The sequence below is a fragment of the Macaca thibetana genome, chromosome 15, assembly GCF_024542745.1.
Source record: "Macaca thibetana thibetana isolate TM-01 chromosome 15, ASM2454274v1, whole genome shotgun sequence".
In the NCBI taxonomy this organism is placed as follows: domain Eukaryota; kingdom Metazoa; phylum Chordata; class Mammalia; order Primates; family Cercopithecidae; genus Macaca; species Macaca thibetana.
The window spans coordinates 42481926-42500784 of NC_065592.1; the positions used below are offsets into that span (position 1 = coordinate 42481926).

Below are 18859 nucleotides of genomic sequence, written 5' to 3' on the forward strand. Positions count from 1 at the left end.
CCTAAACTTTGTGCACTGCCTTGAGACTATCTAAACTTGCTTGTAGTAACATCTGTCCTAGGCATGGTATCAGTGTTTCTGCTTTGTAGCAAGGTGAAAAAAAGGAGTTATAAGAGGGAAAATAACCGTTGTGTAAGTGTTTAAAGTTGTTTAAAAACAACCATGGTTTAACTGTCTAAAACTGTTTAACGACAGTCTGTTAAAAAATATTCAGAGGTTAAACAGTTTTGAAAGGTATCAATAGACATCAATATGATTAGTGTTTTCTGGCATCCCACTTCACTAAGCAAATTACCATAACCTAATACTTGGTATTGATTACATCTGAACAAAGGTAATAGACACAGTATATAGATAGGAAAGTTATATTGTGTTTCTGCTTCTGACCCTCATTGCTTGGATGGAATATAGTGATACACTGCCCAATAGGCTTGGGGGCCAAAATATATGTTAAAGAAATAAAAGCCCTCTACCAAAGCATACATAATCCTCATGCATATTTAATTCTACAAGCCTAGAAGCATCGAGTAGCTGTTAATGTGACCATTTAAAACAGTTATATTTTAAATATATTTTATGTAAGCAAAAACATTAAGAAACATCTAAAAGTTAGTTATTTTGGTATAAGAATCCAGCTGTCTCTATCTCTGGCTGAACGAATATCTTTAATAAACTATGCTGATCCATAATCTTATAGTCACAGACTCTGAAGTAGGAACAGAAATGGAAATTGATAAACCATTTTTAATTTTTTCTTTTTTCTAATTTCCAATTTTTTCTCTAAAGATGGCTTGTAAAAATTTTAATGTAAACACTATATAATTTCAAAATAAAAATTAAGAACTCTATATATAATTAGTCAAAATAACTAAAATTTGCTCAGCTAAAAGCCTTTAAAAATGCTCAAGAGTAAGCAAATAAAATTTGAGGCTAATAAAACAATTCTTCCCAATAAGTTCAGGTTATTAAAATGGCAAAGTTATCAGTGTTTACTGGTAACAGTTCAATCATTATAAAATGATTTACATATTATCACATATTAAATGCATTTTAAAAATGACATAAAACAAAATACATAAAAATAGCAATTACAACGTAGGCGAGCCTTCAACTTTGACATACTTCTATAAATAAGAACTGACATACGTTAATCTTAAGAGTTAAAGATTAATGAGGTAACATATGTAAAGTGCTTTGTGTTCCAGGGATAAAAGTGATATGACTAATAACTCAAGATCTCAAAGCTGGGCAGGGAGGAGGTATCAGAAGGGAGGAATAAGGAAAAACGTACCGTGCAAATATGAGGCCAGTGTTCAAACTGTTGTAAAATTCCTTGATTAAGGTCTTCTTTATATAACTCTTTGTAAAAATGTGGAAGCTTAGATATCCAAATGCCATTGTTATGCTTGTTTAGTATTTCCTTTATGCGGTTTTGAACCTCATCCATTTTATAAGTGTAAGAGGCAGGAGGCGTGACATTGGGTTTTTCAACAGTCTGATTTAAATTATCTTTAAATTAAAAAAATAATAGAATTAACCAAAATGCTTAACATTTTAGATTATCCCCATTACTTAATATTTGCATCTTCAGGTTTTGCTATAGTGTGGGCTTGTGGTAGCCAAAGGACTTAGAAGGGAGCAGGATTAGGCAGAGCAGCACCATGACAACCTCATTCTAAGTTTTAACCCTGAAATAACCAGCAGTGTTTCTTGTGGGTCAAGAAACACCCAAAGAAGGAACCTAGTCCCTTTATTTTGCAAGGATGCTTCATAGTTTAAACATCAAGATGATCTTGCTATGTAAAGAATAATCAAATTATTTAACCAACTGTTTTCTACCTGCTGAGGAAGATTACATTTTATATATTAGTTTACAGGCAATACTAAATTTAAAGCTATATTCCACAGAACATAGGAATAATGCCTTAACAGATCAAATAACTTTTTGATCTTATACAAGTTTTGTAGAAGATTAAAAACTGCCTGAGTTTGAATATTATGATCAATATGCACCTTTATTAATGGAAAACAAATAATTTAGCAATACACAAAAGTTAAAAAATTGATCCATCTACAATAATCATCATCCAAGCCTCAGTTTATAAATATAAATAAAAGGTTTGAAACCCACAGATAACTTTTATTTCCCCAATATCAATCATTTCTCTTTCATAAGTGTGTATTTATAAAGTTTTGGCTTTATAGCTCTTTTACATTTCATTTTTACTTAAAACTTAGAATGTGAGAGTTAATATCCCCAGACAATAAAGAAATCTGAGTGTTTACTATAGCTGACAGTCCTGGAATTTAAAGAACTATGAAATTTATTCCAAATCTCTAGGAAATTACACTGAGATATAGATCTGAGTATATTAAATATTACCATCTACATGCAAAATATCTGCATATTTTAACCAGATAGTATCTCTGCTGGGATTCAGTAATTTTTATTTTAATTTGCAGGTAGAGACAGTGTGATTTGGGGATGCTGCCTCTGAGAATGCCAGGAAGCCCAGAGTGAGCTATTCCTTGAAGACACTTGGATGCTGACTCTGCTCTTCCACCAAAGGGCAAGATCTGGCCTTGCTAAGTCTTAGATTGGCACACAGAAAAGAAGGCTCCAGGATATCCACATATATTTCCTATTAAGGGTATAACTAATTTATTTAAGTTCTTCCCAAATAATGATATAAAAGGACTTGGAAGGAGGAAAAGATTAAGTTTCTCATAACTGGCCAGACCCTCCCATAATGAGAGTGTGTCAGCAGCTGCCCCACAGTTGTGTCTGCAAACGCACTTGCTCTGTGGGGCCACTGGGGCCATCTAAGTCCCTGCACCTTTTGTTAAACAAATTAAAGTAGTAATGGAGGTGTCCATCATGTAGGAGAGGTTGTGTACACATGTGTGCATATCAGCTCTGCCGGGTGAACTGCAATCCTCCTGAAGTAAGTCCTCTTGTTTCTGTAGAAATAGTTTATACTAATTTAAGCTTCTAAAAGGATATTCAACTTTACCATGTAGTCATGTTTCAGAAAATGCCTATGTAAAAATAATTCATGTAAACAAAAATATTGTTCAATTAATTTCCATTAAGAAATACTGGAGATCTATTATAAAAAAAAAAAAAAAAAAAAGGATTTCAACTAAGTAAGAATCACACTTAAACCAGCAAATAATGTAAAATCACACTTACATTTCACACACCATAAGCACTGATACGAAAACACTGTCTCCCTGGGTGGGTCTATGAGCAGAGGATTTACACATTGGTTGGAGAAGAAAAGGTAACTAGTGGTTGCATTTCTAACCTTCAGATTCTTTGACTTATACTATGTCTCCTATTGTTTTCTTAACAGCCCGCCTGTATTCTATAACCCAAAGAATTATTTATATTCATATTTAGATGATTAGTGGTAACTGCACACAGTTTAGGGTGCTAGCTTTTAAGTGGTGGAGTATGTGAAACTCTTTTATAAATTTAAGTACCATATTTATGCACTTTTGATCTACAGCAGATGTTTCCTTTATGTGAGGCCTCAGCCTCCAAAGTCTCAGGGGTGCACCCCCTAAAAGGTGACAGGGTAAGGGACACAAGCATCTTTGCAGGCCACACATGGAGGTGACACAGAGGGCTGGGGCAAGGAAGGCCTCAAGTCAGTATAATAATGATATCTTTGGGAGGCACCATTTTCTCTTAAGATCACTGCGATTCATGATGTAAAGAAATTAGGAAAAAGGGGAGGAAAGATATATTCCAAACAGCAGAAGGTGAGAGCAAATGTCAAAAGCCACCACCAGATGTTTCTTGGCTCCAGAAGCCAATACGTATCTCAAAAATGTTTAGAAAACATACCACTCATTTCCTTAGTAGAGGTTCTTGAGAGATGAATCTGCAAAGGTGGCTGAAGGGACGCCTTTGGGCTAAACCTAAGGTATTAAAAAAAAAAAAATTGGTAAAATAAATGTAAATAGCAAAGTCTAAACCAAGTTTTAAACTCTATACTTTTCACTTAAAGTCTTAGTGGCATTTAACAGCAAAACAAGTCATTAAAATAATTTAAAATCAGAAAAAATAAAAATAAAACCTGGCATCATCTTTCATGTTTCATATTCACTCAGAGAAAAGTATGTTAAAAGCTAAATTTAAACTAGGTCTTTGAAAGCCTCTTTCAAAACTTGGATGTCAGAATTCCAATTAATCACTTATAAAAAACTGGTAAAACAGAATAAAGAAGACCATGCAAAAATAAACAGTTGGAAACAAAGAACATTTTGGAATATAACCAAAAAATGAAGGACTTGCATCACCAGATATTGAAATGCATTATGAAGTTACAACACTTAAATGAGCTGTACAGATACGTAAAATGGTAGAGAACTTAGAAACATGCAATTTGCATTATATCTTGGAACATAATGAAAGTGGCATTTCAAAACAGACAGGTGAGGGACTGGTCAAATAACTATTTGAAAAAAATAAACAGATCCCTACCTCATACCCTCACTAAAAATACATTTTATATAAATTGTACTGGATATATGTAGGAAGATTTTTCCAAATATGAAGACAAAGAAATAAATCACACACACACCATTTATATTCATGTCTGTTTCCCACACTAGACTCTAAGTGTCTTAATTGTTTGTGTTCTCAAGTGCCTGGGGCAGTGCTTGATACATGCAAGGCAAATGAATATTATAAGAATGACTGAATGAATAAATGACTACAACCTGCCCAGCAGTGGGTACAGGACTATAGTGGGTGATAGTGACACAGTACACATAGCTGCCAGTTTTTGAATAGTATGGAACAGTCTAAAAATTAGATCAATTCCTTGAAATGAAGCACATTTTCTTATAGTATTTTAATTCTAAAAGAAATGATTAGATTCTAGGCTACCAATAAAAGCTTACTTGGTGTATGCAATTATAAGACCATCCTATTTGTGTATTAAATATATTTGTGTAATAGCAGAAGATGCTAAAAACATTTCCAACTCCTACTTTTGCAGAACTGGTAGGGAGACAGTACTACTTCCCGCACACCAGCCCAAAACATGTAAACTGGAAGCTTCCCCTGCTTTAAGTAAGCATTGAAGGCTCCAGTAGAAGGTAGAGGGATATGAGCAAAGAGTGAGAGTACATAGAAACTATGGAAGGGACTGCTATGGTTCAATCATCACCAGGTCTACCGGAGAGGAAAGAAAAAAAGTGTATATAGCAAAAGGAAGCTCTTCAAAGGAAATTGCTGGGATGCATGAAAAACGAACATAATAAAATAAGATGACAGAGGTCTAAGCAGTTTTATAACACTAAGAATAAAATATATTGTTTCTTAAAGGACAAAGAGTTAGACTGGTCCAGAAAAAACCTTCCAAATCTAAACATATGTTGTTTATTAGAGACATATTTCTAGTCCATAAATATTTAAGACATACTATGTGCCAGACATTGTGTCAGACAGTAACTGTCAATGATCAGCAAGATAAACATGCCCTATTCTCTGAGACTATACAGTATAGTTGAGAAATGGACCATGGTAAGCAGCTACTGAGATACCCTCAAAGATTCTTCCCTCCAGGTATTCACAGCCTTGTGTAATTCCTTCTCCTTGAGTAACCTGCTTCTAATCAATAGAAGACTTCAAGGCTGAAGGGATCACAAATAACTAGATTACAAAAGATTGTAGTTTCAACTTTGCTAGTATAATCTCTCCTTTGTGGCTTTGATGAAGCAAATGGCCATGCTGGGAAGAACCATGTGGCAAGAAACCGAAGATGACCTTTGGCTAACGGCCACCTAGGGACTAATGAACAACCCAGAAGGAAGTGCATTGTGCCAATAACCATGTGAGTAGGATTGAAAGCAGATTCGTCTTTAATTGAGCCTTCAGGTAAGACCCCAGCCATGGCTGACACCTTGACAGCAGCCTCATGAGAGACCCTGAAGCAGAAGACCCAGGTTGACCATGTCTTCCTTCCTGACCCACAGAAACTATGAGGTAAGAAAATATGTCTTGTTGTAAGCTAATAACTTTGTGGTAATCTGTTATACAGCAATAGATAATTAATGCATTGACAAAATCTAAGAACAAAGTCTACTAAGTGTTATGATAAGGGCAGTAGGTGTAATAAAAGCACACAATGGAACTAATAAACCAAATTAGAAGATAGAGGTGGAAGTAGAGAGTAAAGGTTATTAGCACTTATTATGAAGTTATAATAATGTGAATACCTTGGTACTGCAGAATAGAGAGGTAATCAATTATTCTGAATGGCAAGTGCAGGAACTGAATCATATGTTTATAAGGTCTTAGTACTGGTAAAGATAGAATTACAAACCAGCAGAGAAAGAAAGGATTGTGTAATAACTGATACAGGACATCTGGCTAACAATAAAAAAGGATTACAACTCTCACACTATACAATAAAATAAATTCTGGATGAATTAAAGACTAAAATGTAAAAAAAATGAAGCCACAATTACAAAAGAAAACAGAAGACGTTTTACATAATATTGGGAGGAAATGCTTTTCTAAGCATAATACCTAAAAGTAGAAGCCACATAGTAAAAGACTGATAGCTGTAAGCATGCAACATTTTAAAGTTTTTGTATACAAAAAATACAATAATTAAACGAACTGAGAGAATACTGTCAAGATACCACAAAGGGCCAACTTCCTTAATTTATAAACCACTTTTAGATGTTAAAAGAAAAGAGCCAACAGAAAAATTATGCAAAAGACAAAGACATGTAATTCACATAAGACCTATAATGGACTAACAAATACTATGACAAAAATGTAACTTCCTTAAGAATCAAAATCAAGGAAATAAAAATTAAAACATAGACCTTTTTTCACTTTTCAAAGTAGCAAAGCAAAAAACAGATGCCCAAAGTTGGCAGGCATACAAGAAAATAATCACTCTCATACTCTTCTAGAAGAAAACAAATTATTATAATCTGTTTAGAGCATAATTTAATAGGAGCCTTAATATGTATACCCTCTTACCCACACATTTTATCTCTATTAATTTATTCTACAGGAAACTAGCCATGCCAGCTTTCTAGAACTTTTCAATTTGTTAACAGGCATGAGTTCTTAACTGGAACTCTTGAGAACGAGCTTTGGGGGCTCATGAATCTACTGGTATGAGATGAGGTATGCATATGTATATGTACATGTGTGAATTTTTCTGGGAAGACCATTAATAGCTTTCATCAGCTTTTCAAGAGGTTTGGTGACCTCAAAAAGTGTAAGTGTCCTTCATAACAGGTTTAACTGCTTTTTACTACATTAATATTTCATAAGTAGATATAAATGTTTTTGCTATTGTTCCAGTTTGATATTTTGATTTTATAACTACAAATGTTACCCATAACATCTGCCACTGGGTGGTATTTAGATTTCTCTTAAAAGGTATCTTTCAAATTGTACTATGTGCTTAAAAAAAGACTTGATTAAAATGTTTTACAACATCTCAAGCAGTCTTTAATGAAAATATGTGGCTTTTTTTTTTTTTTTTTTTTTTTTTTTAAGAGACAAGGTCTTACTCTGTTACCCAGGCTTGAGTGTAGTGGTGTGATTATAACTCATTGTACCCTGGAACTCTCAGGTTCAAGTGATCTTCCCACCTCAATCTCTCAAGCATCTGAGACTACAGGTGCACACCACTATGTCCAGGTAATTTTTTTTTTTTTTTTTTAAGTAGAGATGAGGTCTCACCATGTTGCCCAGGCTGTTCTTGTACTCATGGGTTCAAGTGATCCTCCTGCCTCAGCCTCCTAAAGTGTTGGAATTACAGGCAGGAGCCATGGTGCCCGGCCTGCTGTCAATTTGAAAACTTTGTATTCTGAAATACCTATAAATTCATGGGAAATTTCAAAAAGTGTACTTAGAGGTCCCATGTACCCTTCACTGTTTCCCCTAATAGTAAAATCTTGCATAGTATATATCAAAACCAGAATACTGGCAATGGTACAATTCAGAGATTATTTAGATTTCCAGTTGCATATGGATGTGTGTGTGTAGTTCTGTGCAATTTACCACATGTACGGATTCAGGTGCCCACCAGTACAATCAACACACAGAACCATCCCATGGCTACAAGGGTTCCTCTTGCTCTCCCTTTATAGCCATACCCAGACCTTAAATCACCCAAATCCTTAACCTCTGGCAACCACTAATCTGTCATCTATCTTTATAATTTTATCATTTCAAGAATGTTATATAAATAAAATCACACAGTATGTCGCTTTTTGAGATTGGTTTCTTTCACTCAGCATGATTCCCTTGAGATCCATCAGAGTTGCTGTGTGTATCAATAGTTCATTACTCCTTTTTACTGCAGAGACATATTCTGTGATAATGAATGTACTACAGTTTGTTGAACCATTCACTTACCAAAGGATGTCTGGGTTGTTTCTATTTTTTGGCTAATATAAATAAAGTTACAGTGAACATTTGTGGACAGGTTTTTGTGTAAATATAAGTTTTCATTTATCTGAGATAAATGTCCAGGAGCACAACTGCTGGGTCATATTATAGTTTCATGCTTTTAGTTGACAAGTAAAAATTGTATATATTTATGGTATGCAACATGATGTGATGTTTTGATAAGTGTACACTGTGGAATGGCTAAATCAAGCTGCTTAACACATGCATTACTGCACATGCTTACTTTCTGTGGTAAAAACACTTAAAATCTACTTTCTTAGCAATTTGCAAGTACACAAGTATCATTAACTATAGTCACCATGAAATACAACAGATGTATTGAACCTATTTCTCCTAACTGAAATTGTGTACATCCACAACCCCCATCCTAACCCCATTTCCCTACCTTTGGTAACTGCCATTTTACTGTTTCTATGAGTTCGACTTTTTTAGATTCCACATATAAGGTCATGTGGTTTTTCTTTCTGTGCCCAGCTTATTTCACTTAACATAATGTCTTCCAGGTTCATCTATGTTGTTGCAAATGACAGGATTTCCTCCTTTATGAAGGCTGAATAGTAAGTATTCCATTCAGTAGATATAATGCATATTCTTTATCCATTCATTCATTAACGGACACTTCAGTTGATTCCATGCCTTGGCTATTGTGAATGCTGCTGCAATGAACATGGGCAAGCAGATATCTCTTCAACTGATACTGATTTCATAGCCTTTGAATATATACCCAGTAGTGGGATTGCTGATAGTTCTTTTTAAGTTTTTGAGAAATTTCCATACTGTTTTCCATAATAGCTGTACTAGCTTACATTTACCCCAGCAGTGTATTGGGGTTCCCTTTTTCTCCACATCCTTACCAGCACTTGTTATTTTCTGTGTTTTGATAGTGGCCATACTATTGGGTGTGAGGCGGTATCTCACTGTGGTTTTAATTTGCATTTCCCTGATGATTCATGATGTTGAGTATTTTTCCATATACTTGTTGATCATTTGTATGTCTTCTTTTGAGAAATCTCTGTTCAGGTCCTTTGATTGTTTTTAAAATTAGGTTGTTTTCTTGCTATTGAGTTGAGTTCCCTATATTTTGAATATTAAGCCCTTATCAGGTATACGGTTTGCAAATATTTTCTCCCATTCCACAGCTTGTCTTTTCACTCTGTTGACTGTTTCTTTGGTGGTGCAGAAGTTTTTTAGTTTGAAGTAATCCCATTTGTCTATTTTTGCTTTTGTTGCCTGTCCTTTTAGAGTCACATCCAAAAAAATCATTCAAAATGTACTGCTGAAATGTAGGCACACAACCAGAGAAGACAATGATACTTCTGTCACATACATACTGGATTCAACAAGTACTTTGGGTCAAGATCTATGTTTTAACTATGTATTTTCTAGACCTTATCAAAATTATAACTAATTATATATAACATTAAATGTATACCATTATAAAAATATTTTACGGTTACTTTATTAAAAATTCTGTAATATAAAAAATTAGTACCAGTTCTAACTAACCTTTTAAAAAAGTTAATTCTTCCTAAATATTGTAGTATCTGGGGGAAAGTTCTGGAGGGAAAAATTATCTTTCACAAAACAGAATTTTTGAACACCGATTTAAAGGAATATAATACAACAAAATTTGTTTTGAAAAGGCACAAGTAGGATAGAAGAATGTGATCTTGATGCATCCACATCAGGGGTCAGCAACCTTTTTCTGTAAAGGGTCCACCAATGCATATTTTGCTTTGTAGGCCATCTAGTCTCTGTACGACTACTCACTTCTGCCACTATTTTGCAAAAGCACCCAGAGGCATATGCAAACAAAGAAAATGGCCATGTTCTAATAAAATTTAATTTGCCAAAACAGGCAGTGGGCCGGATGTGGCCCATGGATTGTAGTTTGCCATCCTCTGAGCTACCTTATAAAACCATAGTTTTGAGCCAGAAAGGAACTTCGAGATCATCTAGTTTTACACTTTCATTGGACAAATGAACAAACCACAGACCCAAGGATGAAATAACTTATTTTACCTGACTAGTGAATGGCAGCACCCAATCTAAGACTTATAGGTTGTCTTTTACTGCCAGTCTGGTATTCTGCTGCATGGATGTCTGGTGCTACCAAATAATTATGGGCATGATATTTGCAGCACAGTGGAGTGTGTAAAACTCCATCAGATTTTACTTAAACCCACAAAATTGACTGTTAAAAAAAGTTTTCTGAAAAAGTTATAAGTTATACTGAAATAGTATCTCAAAACAATTTGTGAAAGCTTTTAAATGAACTTTACAAGGAGAGACTGACAACAATGCAGATAAAATACAGAATAGAGATGCATTTAGAGAATGATGTTCAGGCAGCTAGGAAAAGCGAACTTAACTGGTAATGACACATGTCTCTACTATATGTGAATTTAGATAAAATAGAAAGTGTTTCTTTCTTAACCTGAAAATATATTTGTAACACTTTTTACCTCAGATTCACCAAACTGTGTTAGTCAAAGGCCAAATACCTGTTGTTCGTGGACATGGTCACATGCCTTTGCACTGGAGTGTCTTTGAGTGCTTCATTTCCGAGAGTTGTGTGTAGCATATAAGGAGACATTTCAGCCTCAGGCTTAACTCCAGCAGAATTTCCTTTATCTCTTAATGGTGCTGGATTAGGTTTTTTGCCAACAGAAAAATTTGAAGCAAATCCTGGTTGTCTGAGGGTTGCTTTTGGTTTTCCTATGAAGTTAAGCATACATAATGAAATCAGTTAGCATCCCCAAACCCCACTTTCATTATGACACTCCCCTGACCAGATGTTTTCTGTGGGTGTCTATTCTCAGAACAGTTTGTAAGAACATGAAGAGGCTGCCACTAAAGGGTTGGTCAATAGGAAAAGAATAGATGGGTGAGTATTCGGCAGATAAGGTTCTTCATCCATTAGACTGGCTAGTAACTCCTGCTTCTCACCAACTGAACACTTCAGTGGCGGCCACCCCATTTTCTTGCAAATAAAGCACACTCAGCTGTATCTTGGTCCTCCCATCTCTTCTCCATAAATCCAAATTCTACCCATTGTTTGAGGTCTGGGCTCAAGTCTCCCTTTTGCCATTTTCATTCAAAATGATTGCTCCCTTGTCCTAAATCTTCACTGTGGCATTTAGTCATCTACTGTTTTGTATCATCATTGAACCACTTCATGGGAATTTAGTTTTAGAACCGATTGTAAGCTCCTTGAGATAAGTGTTTGGTAAACACAGGCTGAGTTGTCTATAACATTTTTGTGTACTACATAATTCACATATTCCTGAAACTAGAGGTTTTCTACCAGAAGACATAACTTGTCAAATAAGACATAAAATCATAGGTTCTTAGTGCATCCAACATTCTGGACAAGACATTCCCTGAAATAAGCTTAAAAAAAAAATAAAACTACATATTACCATAACAAGCTCAATTACAATCTGTTCTGAGTTATTTCCCACTGTGTAATTACTTCACTTAGTAAGTCATGCTCATCACGTTCACTTAAGAATTTCAAATGGAAATGCTACCTTCAGGATTTTTCCCCTGACATATGTATGTTAACAGATACAGGTATTTATCATAATACAAACAATATTTCCATAATTCCCTATGACAATGTATTCATAGACAGCCTTAAAAATGTTAGCATATAAAAAGCTCCTACCTTCTAGAAAAAATGGCATGGTTTTCTTCACTCTCATCTGACAATTAACTTGACGCCCGGTTTTCCTTTTAGAACTCCTTTGACGAGCCACAAGCTGAGCAATTCTTGCAGTTTCTGTGCAGGCCATGGCATAGCAGGTAATCTATTCATTAGAGGCAGGGGGAGAGGAGAAACATTTCTTAGATTCCGTGTTGCCTAGAGGCCAATTCTTAGAAGTGGATCTTAGTGAGCCTACATATCCCAAGTCAAGCGGTATGCAAATATTCATGTGTCTCGCTCCTTGATAATGCTAGAAGAAAACTGCATTTTCTGCAACAGGAATCGAGCATAGTCTAGTACACTGAATCATCTTTCCCACACTGAAAATTTCATTTATTTTTTAAATAGGTATTAAGCATCTACACTGTACTAGGTACAAATTACCAAACGAACCAAAAGCAACTATGATCAAACATATATCATATAATCTGTTAGGTACATTTCATTCACACTTTACACATGGGAATGCAGAGGCTTGGGAAAGTTAAGCAACCTTCCAAGTCACATGGCGAGGCTCTTTGAGTCCAAAGTATGTACTCATAACTACTATGTTGAATACAAGACTACTAAACCCTTCTCTTGCCTCTGTGATGGATATACTGGGTGACTCTGGGCAAATCTAAGTATTCTCAGCTGTAACACAGGGGTGTTTTACACCTGGTGTTTTCAAACTGTGTTCATGGGAGCCATAGAGTTCCATGGAGAAGCCTCAAGGGGCTGCCACTGGCAGGGGCATGAGAGCAAGGCAGGGCAAGCAGGCTTCCACATCTCTGAAAACACTGCAGCTCAGCTCTGTATCTTTAAAAAAAAAAAACTGGTATGATACGATATTGAAAAAAGATTTGAAGATAGAGACTACTGGGACAAGATGATCTCTACAGACCTGTGTAGTTTTCAAGTCTTTGACTCTAATTTGAAATAAAAAACAGGAAAACAATGAGGCTTTATATCACAAGCTAAAATACGCTCCTACTCTTTGGCCCGGTATTTCTATTTCTGAGACTATAGTACAAGTATATAACTTGAAAAAACAAATGTGACCTACCCAAGTATATGCAACGAGGGTATTTTAATAGTCAAAATCTGGAAACGTTTAAAATGTCCAAAACAGGGGAACAAAGAGTTGAGTAAATTACAGTATAGTAACTCTATAGAGCATTAATTTATTAATTCATTCATGCATTCAACACAGATTTATTAAGGCCTTCATCCTCAAGAAACTTATGAAGGAAAAAGAGAGAAGTAAGAAATTAAACAGAAAACAATGTGTCAAGTGTTACAACGGATGTATTACAAGGTGCAAGTAGACAGAAAGGAGGGCTTAAGTCTGTCTGGAAGGATCAGGGATGCCAAAGCATATTTTAGTATTCATATAATACTTAATTAATTTATATCTTCTCCTTAGGAAAATTATTAACTATAAGGTGAACTTCCCCTTTGACACTTTCCTGCTCCTGGTTCCCTTGTACTCCACCACTGCCTCCTCAACCCCCATACAGAGAAACCATTAAGAGAAATACATAGATCACTCCAGACCTGATCTATGTATTTACACATGTAGAAATATACCCAGGAAACTATAGTATATGAGGGGGTGTGGGTGCTTTTGTTTCTCTTTTTAGTTGGTGGTCTGTCTACATCTACTATGCTGTACAACGGGTAGGTACCAAGAAGCGAAGCTGCCAGGTCACAATGGAAGAGCAATGACAGATCAACCGGCTACTACTAAATGGCCCATTCTATAAACTGCTTTCTTCCAGAGAGGCAGAAGGATTTAAAATGGTATAATGATATGATCATATTGGTGTGAAGGAGAGGAAAATAACAGAAGAGAAGAGAGAACAGCAAGAAGGCCCTGGTAGTTACGAAAAGTGATGAAGGATCAGCTCCGGACTGACTAGGTCCAGATAGCAGGAATCAACATGATGAGAATTTAAAACTGCCTATTAGATTTGGTGATCACGAGGTCATTAGTGACTGTGGCAAAAACATTTGTAACAGGTTTGTAATGGGCAGGTGTGATATTTATGCACTTAAGGCCTCCAGTACAACTATTTTGTTTAGATGTTGACAATGGGTAAATAATTTTTAATTTTGTGTGGTTAAAATCTTATTTTCACAATGAAAATAATTTGAGGAATAAGACAAAAGACATAAGAACGTAGGCCATGATTTAGATGCCGCTTTCTCTGTCACTACCAATTGCAAACAACTAAGCTAGTACTTTCACTTAGAATTCTATCACAGGTAGGAGGTTGGAAGTGCCAGACAGGCAATTATGAATTGGTTTGATTCTTCTGACACGCACAATTACCTTCTTACCTCTCCAGATCTACTAGTCTCTATCCTGACCACTGCTGGCACACTTCTCAGATAGGCTTCTAGTGTAGGGAAACCTAGCTGTTTGAAGGGGATCCAGTCTCCAGTCAAGGATCTGTACTCTCCTTGGAGCCGGGGTAATGCTACTCCATTCTTATGAGACTGCAGAACAGCTCGCAGCATCTTTGAAACCAGATCTCCTTCCAGCATCTTTGCCTATAAGAACACAGTAGAAGGTTACTATAATGTGGCTCATTAGTCTGTGAATTCAAATAGATTTTCAGAGCTGAAACTTGTTACTTTATAAATTATTACTGCATACTTTCTGTGCAATTACAATATGGGGAAACAACTGCCATGGTAGAGAAAAGCACAAATACCATAAGAATGCAGAGGAAAGTCAGAAGGCACAAGACCAGCCTGAAGAGGGAAGATATCAGGGAATGTTCCCAGATGCAGGCGGGGAAGCCTGAATGGAGTCCCGAAGAGCAAGATGGAATCACTCAACAAGGAGGAAGAGGGTGGGCTGTGGGGCTGGGAGTGGTATTAGCCCAAGGAAGGGAATGGGATGTGCGAGTGCACAGAGGTGAGAGCGAAGCACATGGTGTGTTACAAAAATTCCAGACAGTCAGGTGGCTGGACATGACTGAACAAAGACTCCAAGCTGAGGGCTGAGAGGGCCAGGGAGGGGCAGACCCTGAGACTACTATATTATGCTCATGTTTGCATTTTTGCCAAAGGTAACATGGGGACTTAGGGACATTTTAAATAGGGGAACAAAATGATCAGCTCTGTACTTTACAAAGATCACTGTTCAGCAGTGGAGAAGATAAATGGGAAGGAGAAAGATTAACAAGTTGTCAGAATACTTGGAAATGTGGAGGACCACAAAACAGGGCTTTAGGAATAAACAAAAAAAATCAAATTGAGAGGTAATTAGGAGGTGGAATCAGCAGGAATTGGTATTGATTTGTATGAAGAGGTGGGCTCCAACGTTTCTAGCTTAGAAGTAAGGTAGAGAGTAATGACCCACACTGAGGTGGAATAAAGGCGGGTTTGCAAGAGAGGAAGAGGCCGATGCATTTTGGACACGGAGAGGTTGGAATGCTTATAGAACAGTCATGTAGATATATTCACTAGGAAATTAGGTTAGAAGTCTCAGCTGGTCTTTGTTGCTCTTTGACTTATATGGGGTATTTGACATCCAGGGAGTAAAAAATAAGGTGACAGATGGACCTCTGTAGAAGGCTATCATTCAATAAATGGATAGAGGAAGACAAATCTATAAAAGGTTAAGGAAAAGGGACCAGAGAGATGGAAGAAAAAGAAGCAGTGTCAATAAAAGGAGGAAAGAATCATTTCTTTTGGACTAACAATTACATCTAGTTGTAGTTTTGCACAGAAAAAAATAGACAAATTCAGGAGATACATTCAGAGAATAAGTAGCCTGGAAAAAATGGCTTACCCTTTTAATAAAGGAAAGAGGAAGGCAAACCATGGGCAGTTTGTTACTTTTCCTTCAACAGTGATGTTCAATAGAACTTTCTGTGAGGATGGAAATGTTTTATATTATTGCAATGTTCACAATGTCCACATATGGCTCTGAGCACTTAAAATATGGCCAGGATGACTGAGGAACTAAAATTTTACTTTAAATTAATGTGGCCACTGGCTACCATACTGGACAGCAGAAAATTCTAGACAGATAGCTATTTTCTTTCTCTGGCTTAGAAAACACAAAAGAAGAATGACATGCAGTTCTATCAATTCCATCATTTGTCTATCTTAAAAAGAAAACAAAATATCAGCCTGTTTGTCCCGCTATTAATTATAAACATAATATTGAAGTGACAGCAAGGTTTAAAAAGGAAACAAAAATCTATATAGTCATGTGCCACTTAACAGTGTTTTAGTCAACAACGGACTGCATATATAAAAAAGGTTCTATAAGATTACAATGGAGCTGAGAAATTCCTATAGCCTAGTAATATCTTGATAATCCTGGCCTTGTATAGGCCGAGGCTAATGTGTGTGTTTTTGTCTTAGTTTTTAATTTAAAAAGTTTAAAAAGTAAAAGAGGCCAGATGCAGTGGCTCACACCTGCAGTCCCAATGCTTTGGGAGGCCAAGGTGGGCAGAATCACTTGAGCCCAAGAGTTTGAGACCAGCCTGTGCAACATGGTGAAACCCCATATCTACAAAAAACATAAAAATTACCTGGGTGTAGCAGCGTATGTCTATAGTCCCAGCTACTCAGGAGGCTGTGGTGGATCACTTGAGCCCAGGAGGTCAAGACTGCAATGAGCCAAGATCACACCACTGCACTCCAGCCTGGGTGACAGAATGAGACTGTGTCAAAAAAATAAAAATAAATAAAAAGTAAAAGAAATGAAAACCTTTAATAAATTTAGTGTCGCCTAAGTGTATAGTGTTTATAAGTCTACAGTAGTGTACAGTAATGTCCTAGGCCTTCACATTCATTCACCACTCACTGACTCATCCAGAGCAACTTCCAGTCCTGCAGGCTCCATTTACAGCAGGTGACCTATATAAGTATGCCATTTTTTGTTTTATATACCATATTTTTACTGTACCTTTCCTATGTTTAGATACACAAATACTTACCATTGTGTTAATGGTTGCCTATAGCATTCAGTACAGTAACATGCTGTACAGGTTTGTAGCCTGGGAGCAACAGGCTATAGCACATAGCCCAGTTGTGTGGTAGGCTCTACTGTCTAGGTTTGTGAGTCCACTCTACAATGTTTGCACAGCAATGAAATTGCCTAACAATGCATTCCTCAGAACATACCCCTGTCGTTAGGCAATGTATGACTGTATGCATTATGTACTTTCCATTACTAAACATTAACTTTTTTCAAATTATTATCACCAGGACCAACGACATTTAATTAATATTATAACCTACAAAAACCCTATACTAGATCTATATTCTTATTCTTTTAACAGATGATAGATACACACACAGATATGTGTGTGTGTATAGTCATGTGTCATTTAACAACGGGGATACATTCCGAGAAATGTGTCATTAGGCAATGTAGTTATTGTGCAAACATTATTGAGTGGACTTGCAAACCTAGATGGCATAGCCTAGTACACACCTAGGCTATATAGTATAACCTATTGCTCCCAGGCTACAAACCTGTACAGCATGCTACTATACTGAATACTGTAGGTACTTTTAACACAAGGATAAGTACTGTATGTCTAAACATACCTAAGCACAGATAAGGTACAGAAAAATATAGTATTATAATCTTACAGGACATATGATTATGCAGTCCATTGTTAACCAAAACATTGTTATTGGCACAAGACTAAATATCAAAATCTTTCTTTAGGGATAGTTAACCTAAAATAAAATTAACTCATTTTATATGTAGCATTTCTTGAGTTGTGAAAAATATACACACCTATGTAATCATACCACAATCAAGATACAGACATTCCCATCATCCAAAAAAATTCCCTCATGTGGGGTACATAATATATGTAAAAGTAAAATGTACAAAAATAGTACAAAGAATGAGAGAGAAGTCAGAACTATACCAATGGAAGGTTCTTACACTATACATGAGGCAGTACAGTCATTTGAAAGCTGACTATGATAAAGATGGATATTGTAAACCTTATGACAACCACTAAATTTTTTTTTTTTTTTTGAGACAGAGTCTCACTCCGTTGTTCAGGCTGGAGTGCAGTGGCACGATCTTGGCTCACTGCAACCTCTGCCTCCCAGGTTCACACCATTGTCCTGCCTCAGCCTCTCAAGTAGCTGGGACTATAGGCAACCGCCACCACGCCCGGCTAATTCTTTGTATTTTCAATAGAGATGGGGTTTCACCGTGTTAAGCCAGGATGGTCTCAATCTCCTGACCTCATGATCCACCCACCCTGGCCTCCCAAAGTGCTGGGATTACAGGTGTGAGCCACTGTGCCTGGCCTAAAAATTTTTAAAAAGGTATAATAATATGCCAGTAGTAAAGATAAAATATAGTAAAACAATACTTCAGCAAGCAGAAGTTAAAAAAAAATTAAACAGGAAAATGGGGAAAAAAAGGGCAGAGAAAATAGAAAACATCCAGCAAAATGGTAGATTTAAAGCCAATCATATCAATAATTATATTAACTGTAAGTCACTGAAATAGCCCTATAAAACATTAGGGGTTGGCAGAGTGGATAAAAAAGCAAGACTTACTTATATACTACCTTCAAGAAACCCACTTTAAATATGAATGCATAGGTTAAAAGTAAAAAGATAGAAAAAGATGTACCATGCAAACACTATGACTATATAAATATCAGAATAAGGAATCTTATCAGGGATAAAGAGAGACATTACATAATGAT

At 36.2% G+C, this 18859-nt stretch overlaps 1 protein-coding gene across 2 annotated transcripts in view; it reads right to left on the reverse strand.

Moving 5' to 3' along the window:
* The window catches only part of TDRD7 (tudor domain containing 7), an 81313-nt gene that overhangs the window by 52689 nt on the left and 9765 nt on the right, over positions 1-18859 (reverse strand). Inside the window, exons 2-6 of one of the 2 annotated variants that reach the window (XM_050762070.1) lie at positions 14490-14702; positions 12129-12270; positions 10963-11176; positions 3854-3927; positions 1292-1509 (exon numbers count right to left, since the gene is read on the reverse strand). In XM_050762070.1, the coding sequence (XP_050618027.1) occupies positions 1292-1509; positions 3854-3927; positions 10963-11176; positions 12129-12270; positions 14490-14696 (855 nt within the window). In that variant the 5' untranslated portion in view covers positions 14697-14702. The remainder of the gene's footprint in view (positions 1-1291; positions 1510-3853; positions 3928-10962; positions 11177-12128; positions 12271-14489; positions 14703-18859) is intronic. The other variant, XM_050762071.1, reaches the window with a different exon arrangement.